This window comes from Protobothrops mucrosquamatus, unplaced genomic scaffold (genome assembly GCF_001527695.2).
Source record: "Protobothrops mucrosquamatus isolate PMUCROS unplaced genomic scaffold, P.Mucros_1.0 scaffold3667, whole genome shotgun sequence".
Lineage (NCBI taxonomy): Eukaryota > Metazoa > Chordata > Lepidosauria > Squamata > Viperidae > Protobothrops > Protobothrops mucrosquamatus.
In genome coordinates this window covers 51,170-68,408 of record NW_015389626.1, presented here as the reverse complement: position 1 = coordinate 68,408, position 17,239 = coordinate 51,170, and the positions used below count along the sequence as shown (strand labels likewise).

The following is a 17,239-nucleotide window of genomic DNA, read 5'->3' as shown; positions in this document are numbered from 1 at the left end:
CCCTCAGCATGGCTGGCTCAGGAATTCTGGGAGTTGAAGTCCACAGTCATAAAAGAGCCAAGCTTGCCTACCCCTGGTATAGGGTCTCCTGCTTGAGTAGGGGGTTGGACTAGAAGACCTCCAAAGCTCCCTTTCAGCTCTATTCTGATTGATGGGAACGATCACCCTGGCCTGGAAAGCAGCCCAACGGCGCCTCCTGCTCCTCCATCCGGGATTCAACCCAACCGGCTTGGCATCTGCATCTTGAACCGGTCTTCAACAAGCCCTCCTTTCGATGCCCAGGCGAGGCGGGCAGAGAATGCGCCCCGCCGTTTCAACCCCGGGACGGGCGGGGAAGCGGAGGGCAGCGGGTCCAAACGCGGGATGTCACGGGCGAGGCTGGGGGTAGGAAGGAAGAGGTGAGGCGGAGAGAAGGGGATCCGAACCCCCCCCTTACCTCCTCCCCGGGGAAAGCCACCCAGCTGTTGTCCGCTGCCCGTCGGCGGAGCGGAGCCGCGTTCAGCACCAGGGCGGCGGACAGCTCCCCGGGAAGGGAGGGGGGAGAGCGAGGGAGACCCGCGGGGAGGAGAGGATGACGTCATCAGCCTCCCCCCTCCCGCCGGAGCTGCACTGGCGGGTCCTGCCCAACCGGGGGCGCCTGGCGGGGGGGGGAGGGAGGGAGGGGAGGCAGCGGGGGGGGTTTAAGGGGGGGTTCGGCTTTTTCTCCCCTTCCCCCCGTCACTCACCAACGGCTGCATCTCGGCGCGCACGGCTGGCACCTGGAAGCGGTCGATCTCCTCCATCATGGTGCCGGCGGGCCGAAGAGAAGGAGGAGGGACCGGGAGGGAGGAAGGCCTCGGCAGCCTCACTGAGGCCGGGGATCGCCCGCCGCCGCCGCCGCCCGCCTCATCCCGCCGCCCGAGCCGTCCGCCGCCGTGACTCAGCCCCCGCCCTGCCCCGGCCGTCCCCGCTCGCTCGCACCACTGCGCACGCGCCGACGCAGCCCGGAGGGAGGGGAAGAGGGAACCCAGCGCGCCTGCGCAGCGCCCGGCTGGCGAAGCAGCGCCCGGCCCACCTCATTTGCATAGTCATGAGGGGGCGGGGAGGCCGCCCTCCTCACGGGTGGGTCCCCTCAGGATGCGGTTCATTTTGTTTCTCCCCCGCCACTTCCTCAACCCACTCAAGAGGACTCCCCATGGCCCGAAACCCTCGCTGGAGAAGGGAAACAGAAGAAAAAAAAGACGAAGGGGAGAAAGTGAGGGAAAGATGGCAGCGCTGTGCCTTAGCTCGAGGGCCCTTCTCGCCTTCAGCAGCTGCCTCTATGGTCGCTTCCGGTTGGTTGCCAGGGATGCCGGAGTCAACTTCCGGCAGCTGACGAGCAGGGTAGAAAAAGGACGGCGGCGGCGCTGCTCTCAAGATGCCCGGGAAGCATCTCTACCAGCGCAAGCAGGTAGGGGACGGGGGTGGGGGGGAATAGGGGTGGGGGGCGTGACGTCTCCGTGACGCCATCGCGCCACCTGATGATGTCACCCTGTTGGCGCACCAAAGGTTTCTCCAATGGAGCCGCGGCTTCTCTGCCTCCAGAATGGAATGAACGGCCACATAAAACCCTCGAGCCTTAAAAGCATCTTGTGCCCCAAAATTAGACCCCAGGAAAAATCTGTCTGTCTGTCTGTCTACCTACCTCTATCATCTATCTATCATCTATCCATTTATCTATCATCTGTCTATATCTATCATCTATCTATATCTATCTATTTATCATCTGTCTATCTATCTATCATCTATCATCTATCCATTTATCTATCATCTGTATCTATCTATCTATCTATCTATCCATTTATCTATCATCTATCTATCTATCTATCTATCTATCTATCTATCTATCTATCTATCTATCTATCTATCTATCATAAAATTTATTGACCACCCATCTGACCACAGAGTAATTTTGGGAGGCTTACAGTATTAATTGTACGATATTTACTAAATTTATAGGCTGCCCATTTCACTGTTGACTTTGGGTAGAAATGTCTGTGTCTTTCAATGCTCCTTCTCCTTTTGGTGATTCCATATCTGGTTTAAATCAGGCTGGGCTTTCCTGGTGGCCCCCTTTCCACTAGAATCAGCAGTACCTGTTGGAGCATCAGTCAATCTCTGTGCTGCCGCCTGTAAGGAGGCACAGCAATAGAACAAAAATGCAACATTCTTTCACTGGGCGTCCTGTCTAACCTGCCTTTGAGGACGAGAGTCACCTGCAGGTTGGACCACTTTTCACTTCTGCCCATCTTCAAGTCCAGCTGGATCCTGGCAGTCTTCCAAAGAGTTTCTAACCATCATTTCTTACTGTAAGTCACACCTGAGGATAGCTGGATCAGCCTTTCCTTTGCACTGCAATTACTGGTACTTCAGAGCATTATGGGTCAAGCTGTGGTCAGTCCATGTGTTTAGGGGCAGCAGTACCTCAATTTGCAGCTACTGCTATAGGTAGTCCTCAACATACAACAGTTCATTTAGTGACCATTCAAAGTTACAACGGCACTGAAAAAAGTGAGTTATGGCCCTTTTTCATAATTACGACTTTTGCAGCATCACCATGATCAGGTGATCGAAATTCAGATGCTTCGCAACTGGTTCATACTTATGACCGTCACAGTGTCCCAAAGCCAAGTGATCCCCTTTTGTAACCTTGTGATAAGCCAAGCCAATGGGGAGGCCATATTCACTTGACAACCGGATTAACTTACCAACTGCAGTGATTTACTTAACAACGGTGGCGAGAAAGGTCGTAAAACGGGACAAAATTCAATTAACAGCAGAAATATTGAGCTCCGCTGGGGTCGTAAGTCCACAGGACTGCCTGTAACATGCTGCCACCAAGAGCATTTTGCCACGCCCGTTAAAGAAGCAGAAGTAATGTGGGATTGTTAGCAATAAACCACGGCAAGGTTCTTAGCCCAGTGTTCCTTTGCCAAAATAGGATCTGAGCCAGAAAGGGAGATTAATATTTATTTATGCATAAGTAAGAAGACACGAGGCAAGAAGACCCCTTAAAAAATAGAAAGAAACATTTTACACAGGTCGTCCACAACTTACAAGCCTTTATGTGATCAAAATTAGGGTGCTTGGCAACTGACTCGTATTGATGACGGTTGCACTGTCCCAGGGTCACGTGATCACCATTGGTGGCCTTCTCAGCCGGAAGGGGAAGCCAGATTCGCCTAATGACTCATTCATAACTGCAGTGATTCACTTAACAACCATGGTTAAAAAAAATGGTAAAAGGTCACGGGATTGCCTTTTGCGACCTGCTGACAAGCAAAGCCAATGGGGGAAGCCAGATTCACTTAACAACCATGTGACTATCTTAACAACTGCAGTGATCCGCTGAACAAGTGTGGCAAGCAAGGTCGTAAAACGGAGCAAAACTCACTTAGCAACTGTCTCGCTTAGCAACTGAAATTGTGGTCATAAGTCGAGGACTGCCTGTATATCAGCGGTGTCAAACTCAATTTCATTGAGGGCCGCATCAGCATTGGGGTTGCCCTCAGGGGGCTGGGTGGGTGTGGCCAGGGTGGGTGCAGCCTACTGGGTGGGCGGGGATGGGGTGGGTGTGGCCTACTGGGTGGGCGTGGCCAGCTCTACATCGTTCGCGTCAAGGGGGCCTGTGGGGGCCTGGGCAGGAGTGGGACAGATCTGAGGGTCTCTGGCAGAAGGGGGGGGGACCGGGGCAAGCGCCAAGGCATGGTCCATTTCTTCATTCCTCACAAAGGGTGACACCTCCCCAGCATGCACCCAGGGGGTGGGGCCGACGCGGCAGGGGCTGGTTCCTCACTGTTTCCGGACGGCCTTGTGGAGCTAAGACTGAATGCGTTTCAGCATAGATGGCCACCACAAAATTGTACATTGGCTCCCGGCCGGCCTGGGCCAGGGCCAAGGCAGAGGGGGCCATTCCCTCACTGTTTCCAGGATGGCTTCGCGGGCCACATGAAACCACTTTGCGGGCCACATCCGGCCCCCGGGCCTTGTGTTTGACATGTCTGCTGTGTATAGTTCGAACATATTGGATTTGGAATGTGTTCCTGAATTGACCAGCCTCATTTGAGCCATCAAGTCTCTAGAGCAGGGGTCCCCAACCTATGGTCTGCGGCCCAGTACTGGGACACGGCTGTTGGTCACCGGGCCCTGGGAATAGCTGGTGAGCCCTGCCCCACTCACGATAGTACAGCTGTGCGGGTACTAGCGGTCCCATATGCATATGCGTGGGGACGCTAGCACCGCCACCAGCATCACGTGGGCACCGGCGGCCCGTTTGTGTTTGCGTTGTGCTAGCACATGTGCCGTGGGGTGGGCATGGCCCATTTGCACATGCGCACGGGCATCAGCGCGCATGCCATGGATGCACGCAGCCCATTTGCGCCTGAGCATGCACGCTAGCGCCACCATTGTGCACCTGCCCATTTGGGCATGTGCACACGGGCCACGTGCGTGCACATTTCCCTGCATGCACGCACAGTGCAGTGATTCGCGTAACAACTGTTGCAAGAAAGGTCATAAAGAGAGGCAAAGCTCACTTAACAAAACGTCTCTCTTAGCAGCAGAAATGGGCTCAATTGTGGTCATAAGGCGAGGACTATCTGTATTCAAAGATGATCCCTTCTCCTGCTCTCATTGTTACGGACCTTCATGGGGTTCAGGAGTAAATGTGAAGCTTGTCCGTTGTGTTATTTGGGGGGGGGGGGAAGCAAAATCTTATGTTTATTTTGTTTCTCTGTTGTAACCGTAATTTAGCTTTTCGTCCTGTAATGCCAGAGTTATTCTATCTGCTTTGTTCTCCCAGGATTGCCTTACCTTCTTCTGACATAAAATCTCTCCTGTTTTGCCTATTTTTTCTGTGCTACGAGGGCAGTTCTTCCCAGTGATTCCCAGAGGCCTCGTCACCACCGAATCCCTCCTTAATGCATTTCCGTAGGAAGAATTATGCGAATGCATTATTAATCCAAAGCCTGTAATTAGCTAACAAGTGGGCAGTATATTTCAGAAACAGGTTTTTATAGATAGATTTTTTTTTTAATCTCTCAAGCCTATAAGTAATATTTTTATGTTACAGTCCTATGCATATTTTATGGGCAGCCCTGCTCTGTGCTTTAAATGCTGTTCGCTCTTCGGAATGAAAACAGGGTATAAATAGAAACAGATGAAGTTTACAGAGCCCATCGTATAGCTGACTTGCAGATATTCCAAGAAATATTTTCCTTTCCGCAACCTAAGTCCACGAAGTGCTTTAATTCATGCTTATAAATAATTGCAACTCTGAAATTGCTTTTTCATTTTGGGGACAGCGCTCCAATCTGAAATGGTATAGTTTCTCCTGCCTTAGCATGCGGTTGGACTAGAACACAGGTCTCCAACCTTTCCAGGCTCAAGGGCCGGAGGGAAGGAGAGCGGCTTCTAAATTGGTGCACGCGCGCACACGCAGACAGGCACACCAGCGCAGCACTAGCGGCCCCGTTCGCGCATCTGCAAATGGGCCGCGCATACCCGTCCGGTGCTAGCGGCCCCATTCGCACCCGTGCGCATGCGCAAATAGGGCTGCGGGTGCTAGCGTGAGTGGGGGGGGGAGTGCGCGCGTACGCAGTGATTCACTGGATAATGATGGCAAGAAAGGTCGTAAAATGGGGCAAAATTCATTTAATAAATGTCTCAATTAGCAACAGAAACTTCAGGCTCAACTGTGCTCGTAACTCGAGGACTACCTGTTCTGCTTTCTACCTATCAGCCCTGTTTATTGCTACCAGAAAAGTATTGGTTGAGGTGAGCTGGTAGTAGATAATACAATGAAATACTTTAGGAATATTTCTGTAGAATGAATTGTGAGTTTTAGCAGACCTCGCCATTTTGATGATTGCTGATATGCGAAAAATAATTACGATTTTATTTTGTCTTCTCTCTAGAGTCAAGTTGGACTTCGACCTTCAAAATCAACTACAAGGAGAAGGGTAAACTATTTAAATTTTAAGTGTGTTTTTCTTTCAAGTCACCACAACAATCTCTATGGATTTTTTTTTCTTCAAGTATATTTGGCTTTGTGGTCTAACTGAATATAGACCACAAAAAAAACGAAAGAAAACTGAATTAGATTGTTTATGCACAGATCTTTCTCTGTCCCAAGTAAATAAACTCGGGAATAAGCCTCGCAGCTTCCAAGTTAACAAAAATAATTGGATAAGCAATAAATATACATATTCAAGTCTGACCTCTAAGTACAATCCATTGGACACATGTTGGAGATTAAGCCTTAACGATATTATTAGTTCTACATTGTTATGGCAGCTGAATTCTTTTTAATCAGATTTCCAGAAAGGTCGAAAAAGTCAAAGAGACAATTGCAGTAGAGAGATCAAAACCCTACTCTGTTCCCTTTTTTATGTGTGGACACTACTACTGATATCTATAGAAGAGGAACTCATCAGATTTGCAGATGATACTAAACTGGCAGGAATAGCCAACACCCTAGATGATAGGCTCAAGATCCAGGTGGATCTTGACACTTGAACACTGGGTTCTATCTAACAAAATGAAATTCAATGTAGAGAAAAGTAAAATCTTACACTTAGGCAAGAAAAACCAAAAGTACACATATAGATTGGGAGAAACCAGGCTTAATAGCAGTAGCTGTGAGAGGGAGCTTGGAGTCTCAGTGGACGATCAATTAAATACGAGCCAACGATGTGCAGCGGCAGCCAAAAAAGCCAAGGCAATCCTAAGTTGCATTAACAGGGAAATTCAATCAAGATCACGTGAGGTATTAATACCACTCTATAAAGCCTTAGTAAGGCCACACCTAGAATACTGCAACCAGTTTTGATTTCCACACTATAAAAAAGATGAGCTTCTAGAGAAGAGCAACAAAGATTATTGGGGGACTGGAGGTTAAAACATATGAAGAAGGATTACAGGAACCGTGCATGGCTAGTTTAGTAAAGAGAAGGACCAGGGGAGATATGATAGCAGTCTTCCAATATTTGAGGGGCTGTCATTGAGAGCAGGGGGTCAACCTATTTTCTAAAGCACCTGAAGGCCAGACAAGAAACAAGGGATGGAAACTGACCAAGGAGAGATTCAGCCTAGGGATAAGGAGAAATTTTCTGACAGTAAGAACAATCAACCAATGGAACAGATTGCCTTCAGAAGTTATGGGAGTTTCATTACTGGAAGCTTTCAAGAAGAGATTGGACTGCCATCTGTCAGAAATGGTGTAGGGTCTCCTGCTTGGGTGGGGGGTTGGACTAGATGACCTACAAGGTCCCTTCCAACTCTGTTATTCTGTTATCTCTTTTCTCCATGTCTCTTCTCATTTTCTAAAATTATCATTTTAATCTAATATGTCAATGTTTCATTGCATTACTAAATAAACAGAGTCGGCAATAGTGGCGAATAAACATTACTGAAGAGTCTTTTGAATGAAGGCGAATCTATGTTGCAAGATCCAATCTGGGTCAGTCACCGGGACCACAGGTTTATTCTTCTGAGCTTTCAGGCTCGTGTTTGAGGACAAGTCATGCATTGCAAAGATTGCTGGGAGGCGGGAGGTACTTCCAATGTAATCTACCAGATCCCCTGCATGGATTGCCCCTGTGACTATGTAGGACAGATGGGGAGGAACCTAACCACCAGATTGCAAGAACATGAGCGAGCGCTCAGACAAGGGGTCCCAGATTCATTGGTAGTCTCACAATGAACAAGGACACATCTTCAATTTCGCAGCTACTAAGATTGTCAGCCGAGCAGGGACAAAAATAGCCAGGGAAATCATTGAAGCCTTGGAAACGGGTCCCTCACAAGAGGATCTGGACAGACTTGAACACTGGGCGCTATCTAACAAAATGAAATTCAATGGTGAAAAAAGTAAGGTTCTACATTTAGGCAAGACAGACCAAATGTACAGGTATAGTATAGGGAGTACCTTGCTCAATAGTAGTAACTGTGAGAGGGACCTCGGAGTCCTAGTGGACAATCACTTAAATAGGAGCCAGCAGTGTGCTGCAGCTGCCAAAAAGGCCAACATAGTGCTGTGTGTTCCTTTTACAGAGGGATAGAATCAAGATCACGCGAAGTATTAATACCACTTTACAATGCCTTGGTATGGCCACACTTGGACTACTGCATCCAGTTTTGGTCACCACGATGTAAAAAAGATGTTGAGACTCTAGAAAGAGTACAGAGAAGAGCAACAAAGATGATTAGGGGACTGGAGGCTAAAACATATAAGGAACGGTTGCTGGAACTGGGTATGTCTAGTTTAACGAAGAGAAGGACGAGGGGGGATATGATAGCAGTGTTCCAGTATCTCAGGGGCTGCCCCAAAGAAGAGGGAGTCAAGCTATTCTCAAAGCGCCTGAAGGCAGGACAAGAAGCAACAGATGGAAACTAACCAAGGAGAGAAGCAACCTAGAACTAAGGAGAAACTTCCTGACAGCTAGAACAATTAACCAGTGGAACAACCTGCCTCCAGAAACGGTGAATGCTCCAACACTGGAGGTTTTTAAGAAGAGACTGGACAGCCATTTGTCTGAAATGGTATAGGGTTTCCTGCCTGAGCAGGGGGTTGGACTAGATGACCTCCAAGGTCCCTTCCAACTTTATTAATATTATTATTAGTGCTGATTTACCACCAGCTTACCAGGTACTTAGGAGTGGAGGGCTGGGCAGCACAAGGGAACAACAGCCAACGACTTAATAACCAGCTATCAACCCCCCCCCCCAATCAACAATTAAAAAGCCACACACAGTCAGGCACCATATAAATACCACACAGAGATTAGCCCAAAGCACACACTCCACTAGAGAGACGTTCCCTGAGGATGGGCTTCAGCATAAGTCCAAAAGCTCGGAAGATAAAAGCTCTGGTCTTGGTGACTGACCCAGATCGGTTCTTGAAATACAGTCTTTGTTCAATTATCCTTCTGTGGCACAAGAGCCGAGCATAAACGCTTCCATTGTCATTTGTGGATTTCAATTTATATAAGCAAAACGTTTAGAACCATTTTTCTCCCTCAACGTATTTTCCTTGGGTATGGACAGATTCTTGACTACTTATGACAATTCATTGTGACACGCAGTTACCAACAATCAACAAATTATTACCAGAGTAGTAATGGGGGACTTGAACTACCCTGACATCAACTGGGAGACAAACTCTGCACCGTGAGAAATCAAATAGGTTCCTAGTGAGCCTAGTTCAGTGATGGCGAACCTTTTAGAGATCGAGTGCCCAAAAACTGCCCCCCCGCTCCATCCCCCTGCCCACCCCCACTCTGCCCCCCCACCCCGCCTGCTCACAGGACCACTCATCGCCTCCAGGGCCCGCCGCAGATTGCCCAGGCAGCCCAGCAGCGCTATGGCAGCCACACCCTCTGCCCACGCCCTGCAGCATCAACTGCATGATGGAGTGTGAGGGCGGAGTCTTGTCTACGCTGCCTGGCTGCCATGTCCTTGGCCGCGCTGCTCCGCGTGGCCACGATCGAGGGCGAGCCTCCTTCAGGGGGGCTGCTGGAGAGGAGGGGGTCGCAGGGGGAGGCAAGGCTGGGGCAATGGCACGTGTGCCCACAGAGAGGGCTCCGAGTGCCGCCTCTGGCACCCGTGCCATAGGTTTACCACCACTGGCTTAGTTGATAATTTTGTCATCCAAAAAACAGCTACGTAGCTCAATAGCAGTAACTGTGAGAGGGATCTCTCTGGCTCACTTAAATATGAGCAGGCCAGAAAAGCCAACATAGTTCTAGGCTGCATTAACAGAGGGATAGAATCAAGATTGTGTGAAATGTTAATACCACTTTATAGTGCTGCAGAAAGTCCATACCAACACCCAGTTTTGGTAAACACGATGTAAAAAAGATGTTGAGACAATAGAAAGAAGGCGGAGAAGAGCAACAAAGATGATTAAGGGGCTGGAGGCAAACAAAATACGATGAATGGTTGCAGGAATTGGGTATGTCTAGTTTAATGAAAAGAAGGACTAGGAGTGACATGATAGCAGTGTTCCAGTATCTCAGGGGCTGCCCCAAAGAAGAGGGAGTCAAGCTATTCTCCAAAGCCCCTGAAGGCAGGACAAGAAGCAACGGATGGAATTTAATCAAGGAGAGAAGCAACCTAGAACTAAGGAGAAACTTCCTGACAGTTAAAACAATTAACCAGTGGAACAACCTGCCTCCAGAAGCGGTGAATGCGCCAACACTGGAAGTTTTTAAGAAGATATTGGGCAGCCATTTGTCTGAAATGGCATAGGCTCTCCTGCTTGGGCAAGGGGTTGGACCTCTGTCACTGATAATGTTACGTAGTTAGGTCATGAAACGTCTGCAAGCAAGCAACCCAGCTCAGAGAGCGCCAAGGACCTTGCCAGTTTAACCTTGAGCTATAAATATTCACGATCCAAGAAGGCTGCCTTCAAATGGCATGCTAAATCTTCCAAAGTGGATTACCTTGCTCAAGTGTTTTGACGCTGAAGATCTTCTCTCTAGAACCTGATCTACTTTGATGCGCTCTTCAGAACTCTCACATGCCTTCTACAAAAAAAACCAATAGTTCTTGTTACTCCGTAGCCCATGAGCAAATGAAGCAATATGTTACAATCACTCTTGAGGCTCCAGAATTCATTTCTGAGCACCGTCGGGTCAACCTGAACATACGGTTGCCCTGAAATCCCTGAAGATTCTCTGCTAGCTTTGTGTGAAGCTGGGAGAATGAGTGGGGCAGTCCTTTGATTAATATCCCATCCATCCCCGTGGAGGGCAGGCAGGCAGAGAGTGATCTAATTACTGCAGAGGCTATCCCCACATGACAGACAGTTTTAAGCAAAGCTCCTGGGAGGATGAGATTGAAGAGGAAAATAGATGTATTTGAAATTCTGCTCAGGGTAGTAGCCTTCGTGAACAAACGTGGACAATTGCCTCGAGCCCGCTGAGCTTGTTTTAATCAGTGCCTCACATCACTATGAATAGAAATTTAAATTCATCGGTTCCTCTTGTTATCAGAATGCAGAAGATCAAAGTTGGAAGGGACCTTGGAGGTCTTCTAGGAGATCCTATACCAGAGGTCCCCAATCTTTTGAGCACCGGGGACCGGTTCCATGGAGAAAGGTTTTTCCACGGACCGGAAAGTGCGTGGTTTTGTGTGTTGCCTGTATCCCACGGATGGGGCTTTGCTTGTTTGTACGGACCGGTTGCTGACATGCCGCGGTCTGGTACCGGTCCATGGACCGGGAGTTGGGGGCCCCTGTCCTATACCATCCCAGACAAATGGCTGTGCAATCTCTTGTTAAAAGCCTTCAGTGATTGAACACCCACAACTTCGGGAGACAAGTTGTTTCACTGATTAATTGTTCTCACTGTCAGGAATAACAGAATAACAAAGCTGGAAGGGAACTTGGAAATCTTCTAATCCAAGCCCCTGTTCAAGCAGGAGATCTATACCATTTCGGACAAATGGCTGTCCAGTCTCTTCTTGAAAATCTCCACTGATGGAGCACCCACAACTTCTGGAGGCAAGTTATTCCACTGATTGATTGTTCTCACTGTCAGGAAAGTTCTAGGTCAGCTGTTTCCTTGTTTAGTTTCCACCCATTACTTCTTGTCTTGCCTTCAGGTGCTTTGGAGACTAGGTTGACTTCCAATAGTAGTAGTAGTAGTAGTAGTAGTAGTAGTAGTAGTAGTAGTAGTAGTAGTAGTAGTAGTAATAATAATAATAATAATAATAATAATAATAATAATAATAATAATAATAATAATAATAATAATAATAGTAATAAAGTTGGAAGGGACTTTGGAAGTCATCTAGTCCAACCCCCTGCTCAGGCAGGAAACCCTATACCATTTCAAACAAATGGCTGTCCAGTCTCTTCTTAAAAACTTCCAGTGTTGGAGCATTCACCACTTCTGGAGGCAGGTTGTTCCACTGGTTAATTGTTCTAACTATCAGGAAGTTTCTCCTTAGTTCCAGGTTGCTTCTCTCCTTGATTAGTTTCCATCCGTTTCTTCTTGTCCTGCCCTCAGGTGCCTTGGAAAATAGCTTGACTCTCCCTTCTTTATGGTAGCCCCTTTTCTCTAACCTGGCCATACCCAATTCTTGCAACCGTTCTTCATATGTTTTAGTCTCCAGCCTTTCATCACCTTAGTTGCTCTTCTCTGCACTTTTTCCAAAGTCTCAACATCTTTTTTGTAATGTGGTGAACATAACTGGACACAGTATTCTAAGCGTGGCATTCAATACAAGAGAGGGCTGCCAGGAATGGTATTTTTCATGAAGAGAGTTTGTGTTAGGCTAAGTCCAGGACTAAAAAGATTCGGCATTCAGCAACTCGAGTGATGACAAACATCCGCAAACTTTAAATGTAATGGAGGCCGGTACTTTTGCTGCAGTCACGATTGTGTTCAAATCTACATCGGCGTCTTTAGGTATTGTGCAAGATCTAGATGCAAAAGAGATAAATTTGATGCTTTACTGTTTAACTGCTGCTCGTTTCCTGATAGCCCAAAACTGGAAGAGCCCAATTCTGCCTACAATGGAAGACTGGAGATTGAAAGTTTCGAATCTTGCTGAAATGGCAAAGATCTCGGCTTATTTGAAGAATTATTCGAATGAACAATTTTTATCAATATGGAGAAGATGGATTGTTTATATTCAAAAGAAGCATAGAGTGGTAGAATATAACTTAGGTTTTTAGATTTTCTTACTTTNGGCTCCGAGTGCCGCCTCTGGCACCCGTGCCATAGGTTTACCACCACTGGCTTAGTTGATAATTTTGTCATCCAAAAAACAGCTACGTAGCTCAATAGCAGTAACTGTGAGAGGGATCTCTCTGGCTCACTTAAATATGAGCAGGCCAGAAAAGCCAACATAGTTCTAGGCTGCATTAACAGAGGGATAGAATCAAGATCGTGTGAAATGTTAATACCACTTTATAGTGCTGTAGAAAGTCCATACCAACACTCAGTTTTGGTAAACACGATGTAAAAAAGAGGTTGAGACAATAGAAAGAGGGCAGAGAACAGCAACAAAGATGGTTAGGGGGCTGGAGGCAAAAAAAAAAAATTACGATGAATGGTTGCAGGAATTGGGTATGTCTAGTTTAACAAAGAGAAGGACGAGGGGTGACATGACAGCAGTGTTCCAGTATCTCAGGGGCTGCCACAAAGAAGGGGGGAGTCAAGCTATTCTCCAAAGCACCTGAAGGCAGGACAAGAAGCAACGGATGGAAACTAACCAAAGAGAGAAGCAACCTGGAACTAAGGAGAAACTTCCTGACAGTTAGAACAATTAACCAGTGGAACAACCTGCCTCCAGAAGCTGTGAATGCTCCAACACTGGAAGTTTTTAAGAAGAGACTGGACAGCCATTTGTCTGAAATGATATAGGATCTTCTGCTTGGGCAAGGGGTTGGACCTCTGTCACTGATAATGTTACGTAGTCAGGTCATGAAACGTCTGCAAGAAAGCAACCCAGCTCAGAGAGCGCCAAGGACCTCGCCAGTTTAACTTTGAGCTATAAATATTCACGATCCAAGAAGGCTGCCTTCAAATGGCATGCTAAATCTTCCAAAGTGGAGTACCTTGCTCAAGTGTTTTGACGCTGAAGATCTTCTCTCTAGAACCTGATCTACTTTGATGCGCTCTTCAGAACTCTCACATGCCTTCTAAAAAAACCCAATAGTTCTTGTTACTCCGTAGCCCATGAGCAAATGAAGCAATATGTTACAATCACTCTTGAGGCTCCAGAATTCATTTCTGAGCACCATCGTGTCAACCTGAACATACGGTTGCCCTGAAATCCCTGAAGATTCTCTGCTGGCTTTGTGTGAAGCTGGGAGAATGAGTGGGGCAGTCCTTTGATTAATATTCCATCCATCCCCGTGGAGGGCAGGCAGGCAGGCAGAGAGTGATCTAATTACTGCAGAGGCTATCCCCACATGACAGACAGTTTTAAGCAAAGCTCCTGGGAGGATGAGATTGAAGAGGAAAATAGATGTATTTGAAATTCTGCTCAGGGTAGTAGCCTTCGTGAACAAACGTGGACAATTGCCTCGAGCCCGCTGAGCTTTTTTTAATCAGTGCCTCACATCACTATGAATAGAAATTTAAATTCATCGGTTCCTCTTGTTATCAGAATGCAGAAGATCAAAGTTGGAAGGGACCTTGGAGGTCTTCTAGGAGATCTTATACCAGAGGTCCCCAATCTTTTGAGCACCAGGGACTGGTTCCATGGAGAAAGGTTTTTTCACGGACCGGAAAGTGCGTGGTTTTGTGTGTTGCCTGTATCCCACGGATGGGGCTTTGCTTGTTTGTGTGGACCGGTTGCTGGCATGCTGCAGTCTGGTACCGGTCCATGGACCGGGAGTTGGGGGCCCCTGTCCTATACCATCCCAGACAAATGGCTGTGCAATCTCTTGTTAAAAGCCTTCAGTGACTGAACACCCACAACTTCGGGAGACAAGTTGTTTCACTGATTAATTGTTCTCACTGTCAGGAATAACAGAATAACAGAGCTGGAAGGGAACTTGGAAATCTTCTAATCCAAGCCCCTGTTCAAGCAGGAGATCTATACCATTTCGGACAAATGGCTGTCCAGTCTCTTCTTGAAAATCTCCACTGATGGAGCACGCACAACTTCTGGAGGCAAGTTATTCCACTGATTGATTGTTCTCACTGTCAGGAAAGTTCTAGGTCGGCTGTTTCCTTGTTTAGTTTCCACCCGTTACTTCTTGTCTTGCCTTCGGGTGTCTTGGAGAAATAGGTTGACTTCCTCTTCTTTATGGTAGCCCCTTTTCTCTAACCTGGCCATACCCAATTCTTGCAACCGTTCTTCATATGTTTTAGTCTCCAGGCCTTTCATCACCTTAGTTGCTCTTCTCTGCACTTTTTCCAAAGTCTCAACGTCTTTTTTGTAATGGGGTGAACATAACTGGACACAGTATTCTAAGCGTGGCATTCAGTACAATAGATCAGGGCTTTTCAACCAGTGGTACGGGTACCACCTGTGGTACATTGGCACCTAGCAGGTAGTACGCGACCATCCTAGAAAAGTGGTAGTGGGGGAGGGGAATGAGCTGAACCGGTGGCAGCACCGCACAAGCCTGAGCGAGAGATGGCTGGAGCTGCAGGGCTGTCAGGGTTCAGCGGAAGCGCCAGGATCAGCGCCAGGCTCCAGCTGGAGCTCGGCGCTGATCCTGGCGCTTCTGTTGAGCCCAGAAGAAGCACCAATCAGCTGGAATGTTGCAGCATCTCCAGGGTCTTGTGATTTACATTCAGATGCTTGGCAACTGATTCATATTTATGACGGTCATAGTGTCCCAGGGTCATGTGAAGTGACCAAAACCTGCTGCAACCACCCAGCAGACAGGGGGGGGGGGAATAAAAACCAACCACCCCACCCCACCCCTGTTGCCAATCCTCAACAGAAATGCTCACAACAATGAAAACCTTGGACAGGAGGAAGAGCGCCACCGGGTGGGCAGGCAGGTGTCTTGCTCGGCTGTGGGTTGGGGGGCACTTTTTTCAGTGCCATTGTAACTTCAAACAGTCACTAAGCGAACTGTTGTAAGTTGAGGACTACCTGTACTTTATCACTTTTTTCCTTTTGGGGGGGGATCATCAAGTTTTTGACACCTTGCTAGGCGACTGGTGGTACTCGGATGTTGCCATATCCTAAAAGTGGTACAATGGGTGAAAAGGTTGAAAAGCCCTGCAATAGAAGGCTGCCAGGAATGGTATTTTTCATGAAGAGAGTTTGTGTTAGTCTAAGTCCAGGACTAAAAAGATTCGGCATTCAGCAACCCGAGTGATAACAAACATCCGCAAACTTTAAATGTAATGGAGGCCGGTACTTTTCCTGCAGTCACGATTGTGTTCAAATCTACATCGGCGCCGAATGGCTATTTGTGATGGCTCAGTTCCTGTGGAAAAAATCATTCCCTTTTATAGCTTGAATTTAACTATTTTTTTCTTTGCTTTAAGTCCCCAGGCTTGAATAAGACACCTGATCTGAAATGTGGGCAAAATATCTGAAGTGGCAAATATGTAGAGAAGCATCAAGTATGTAGGCCAGGGATGGTATAGTTTGAATTTTGTCTGAAATGGTATAGAGCAGTGATGGCGAACCTTTTAGAGACCGAGTGCCCAAACTACAACCCAAACCCACTTATGTATCATTGGGTGCCGGGTGGGCATGGCCCATTGGGTGGGCGTGGCCCATTGGGTGGGCGTGGCTGCGGTGGTAACAGCAGACTGGGTGGGACTAAAAAGTTCAATCAATCAATTCCAACTTTGCGAGAACTTTTTTTTCCCGTGAGAAGTTGAAATTGGCTGATTGATTGAACCTTTTTTTTTTTTTTTGCACACGGCGGCAGAGGCGTAAAGTGAAAAGGTTTTATAAAACCCAGCTGAAGGTCTAGGACTGGGGCGATGGTGCGCGTGCCCACAGAGAGAGCTCTGTGTGCCACCTGTGGCACGTGTGCCATAGGTTCACCACCACAGGTATAGAGTCTCCTGCTTGAGCAGGGTGTTGGACTAGAAGACCTCCAAGGTCCCTTCCAACTCTACTCGGATTATTGGGATTTGCAAGTGAAGGGATAAAAAGTAGCTAATTCTAGAACAGCTGGCCTCCAGAGGTTGTGTATGCTCCATCACTGGAGGTTTTCAAGAAGAGATTGGATAACTGTTTGGGATGGTGTAAGGGCTCCTGCTCAAGCAGGGGTTGAACTAGAAGACCTTCAAGGTCCCTTCTAGCCCGAGGGTTCTACGGTTTCTATATGTTATCTAGTTTGGTAATGAAACATCTGCAAGACAACAACCAGGCTCATAGAATACCAGGAACTCCATAGTAGTAGTAGTAGAAAATTTTTTTTATTAAGAAAAGGCTTTCCTTAGCAAGTTGACATCATAGATGACAGCATTCTAATTCCTAAGAAAAGGATTTCTCATGAAAACATACCTCGGTGAAGATAAGCTACAACTATAGCAAGAAAATGCAGCATGCAAGGCTGGAGGGTAAGAACTGCCACTTGGTGGGTCATTGATGCTCTCTGAGCTTGGTTGTTTTCCTGTAGACATTTCATTACCCAACTAGGTAACATCATGAGTACTGATGTATTGATCAGTAGCACTGATATTGTTATCTAGTTGGGTAATGAAAAAGCCAAGCTCAGACAGCATTTAGGATTGCATGGTCATTGTCCTCCTCCTCCTCCTCCTCCTCCTCCTCCTCCTCC

General features: G+C 47.4%; 1 protein-coding gene across 1 annotated transcript in view; it reads left to right on the top strand.

The window, feature by feature from the left end:
• The first annotated feature begins 1,343 nt into the window (after positions 1-1,343).
• The window catches only part of LOC107298031 (dynein intermediate chain 1, axonemal-like), a 29,664-nt gene continuing 13,768 nt past the window's right edge, over positions 1,344-17,239 (top strand). The window contains exons 1-2 of the mRNA XM_015827391.1: positions 1,344-1,429; positions 5,934-5,978. Of these exons, the coding sequence (XP_015682877.1) occupies positions 1,397-1,429; positions 5,934-5,978 (78 nt within the window). The 5' untranslated portion in view covers positions 1,344-1,396. The remainder of the gene's footprint in view (positions 1,430-5,933; positions 5,979-17,239) is intronic.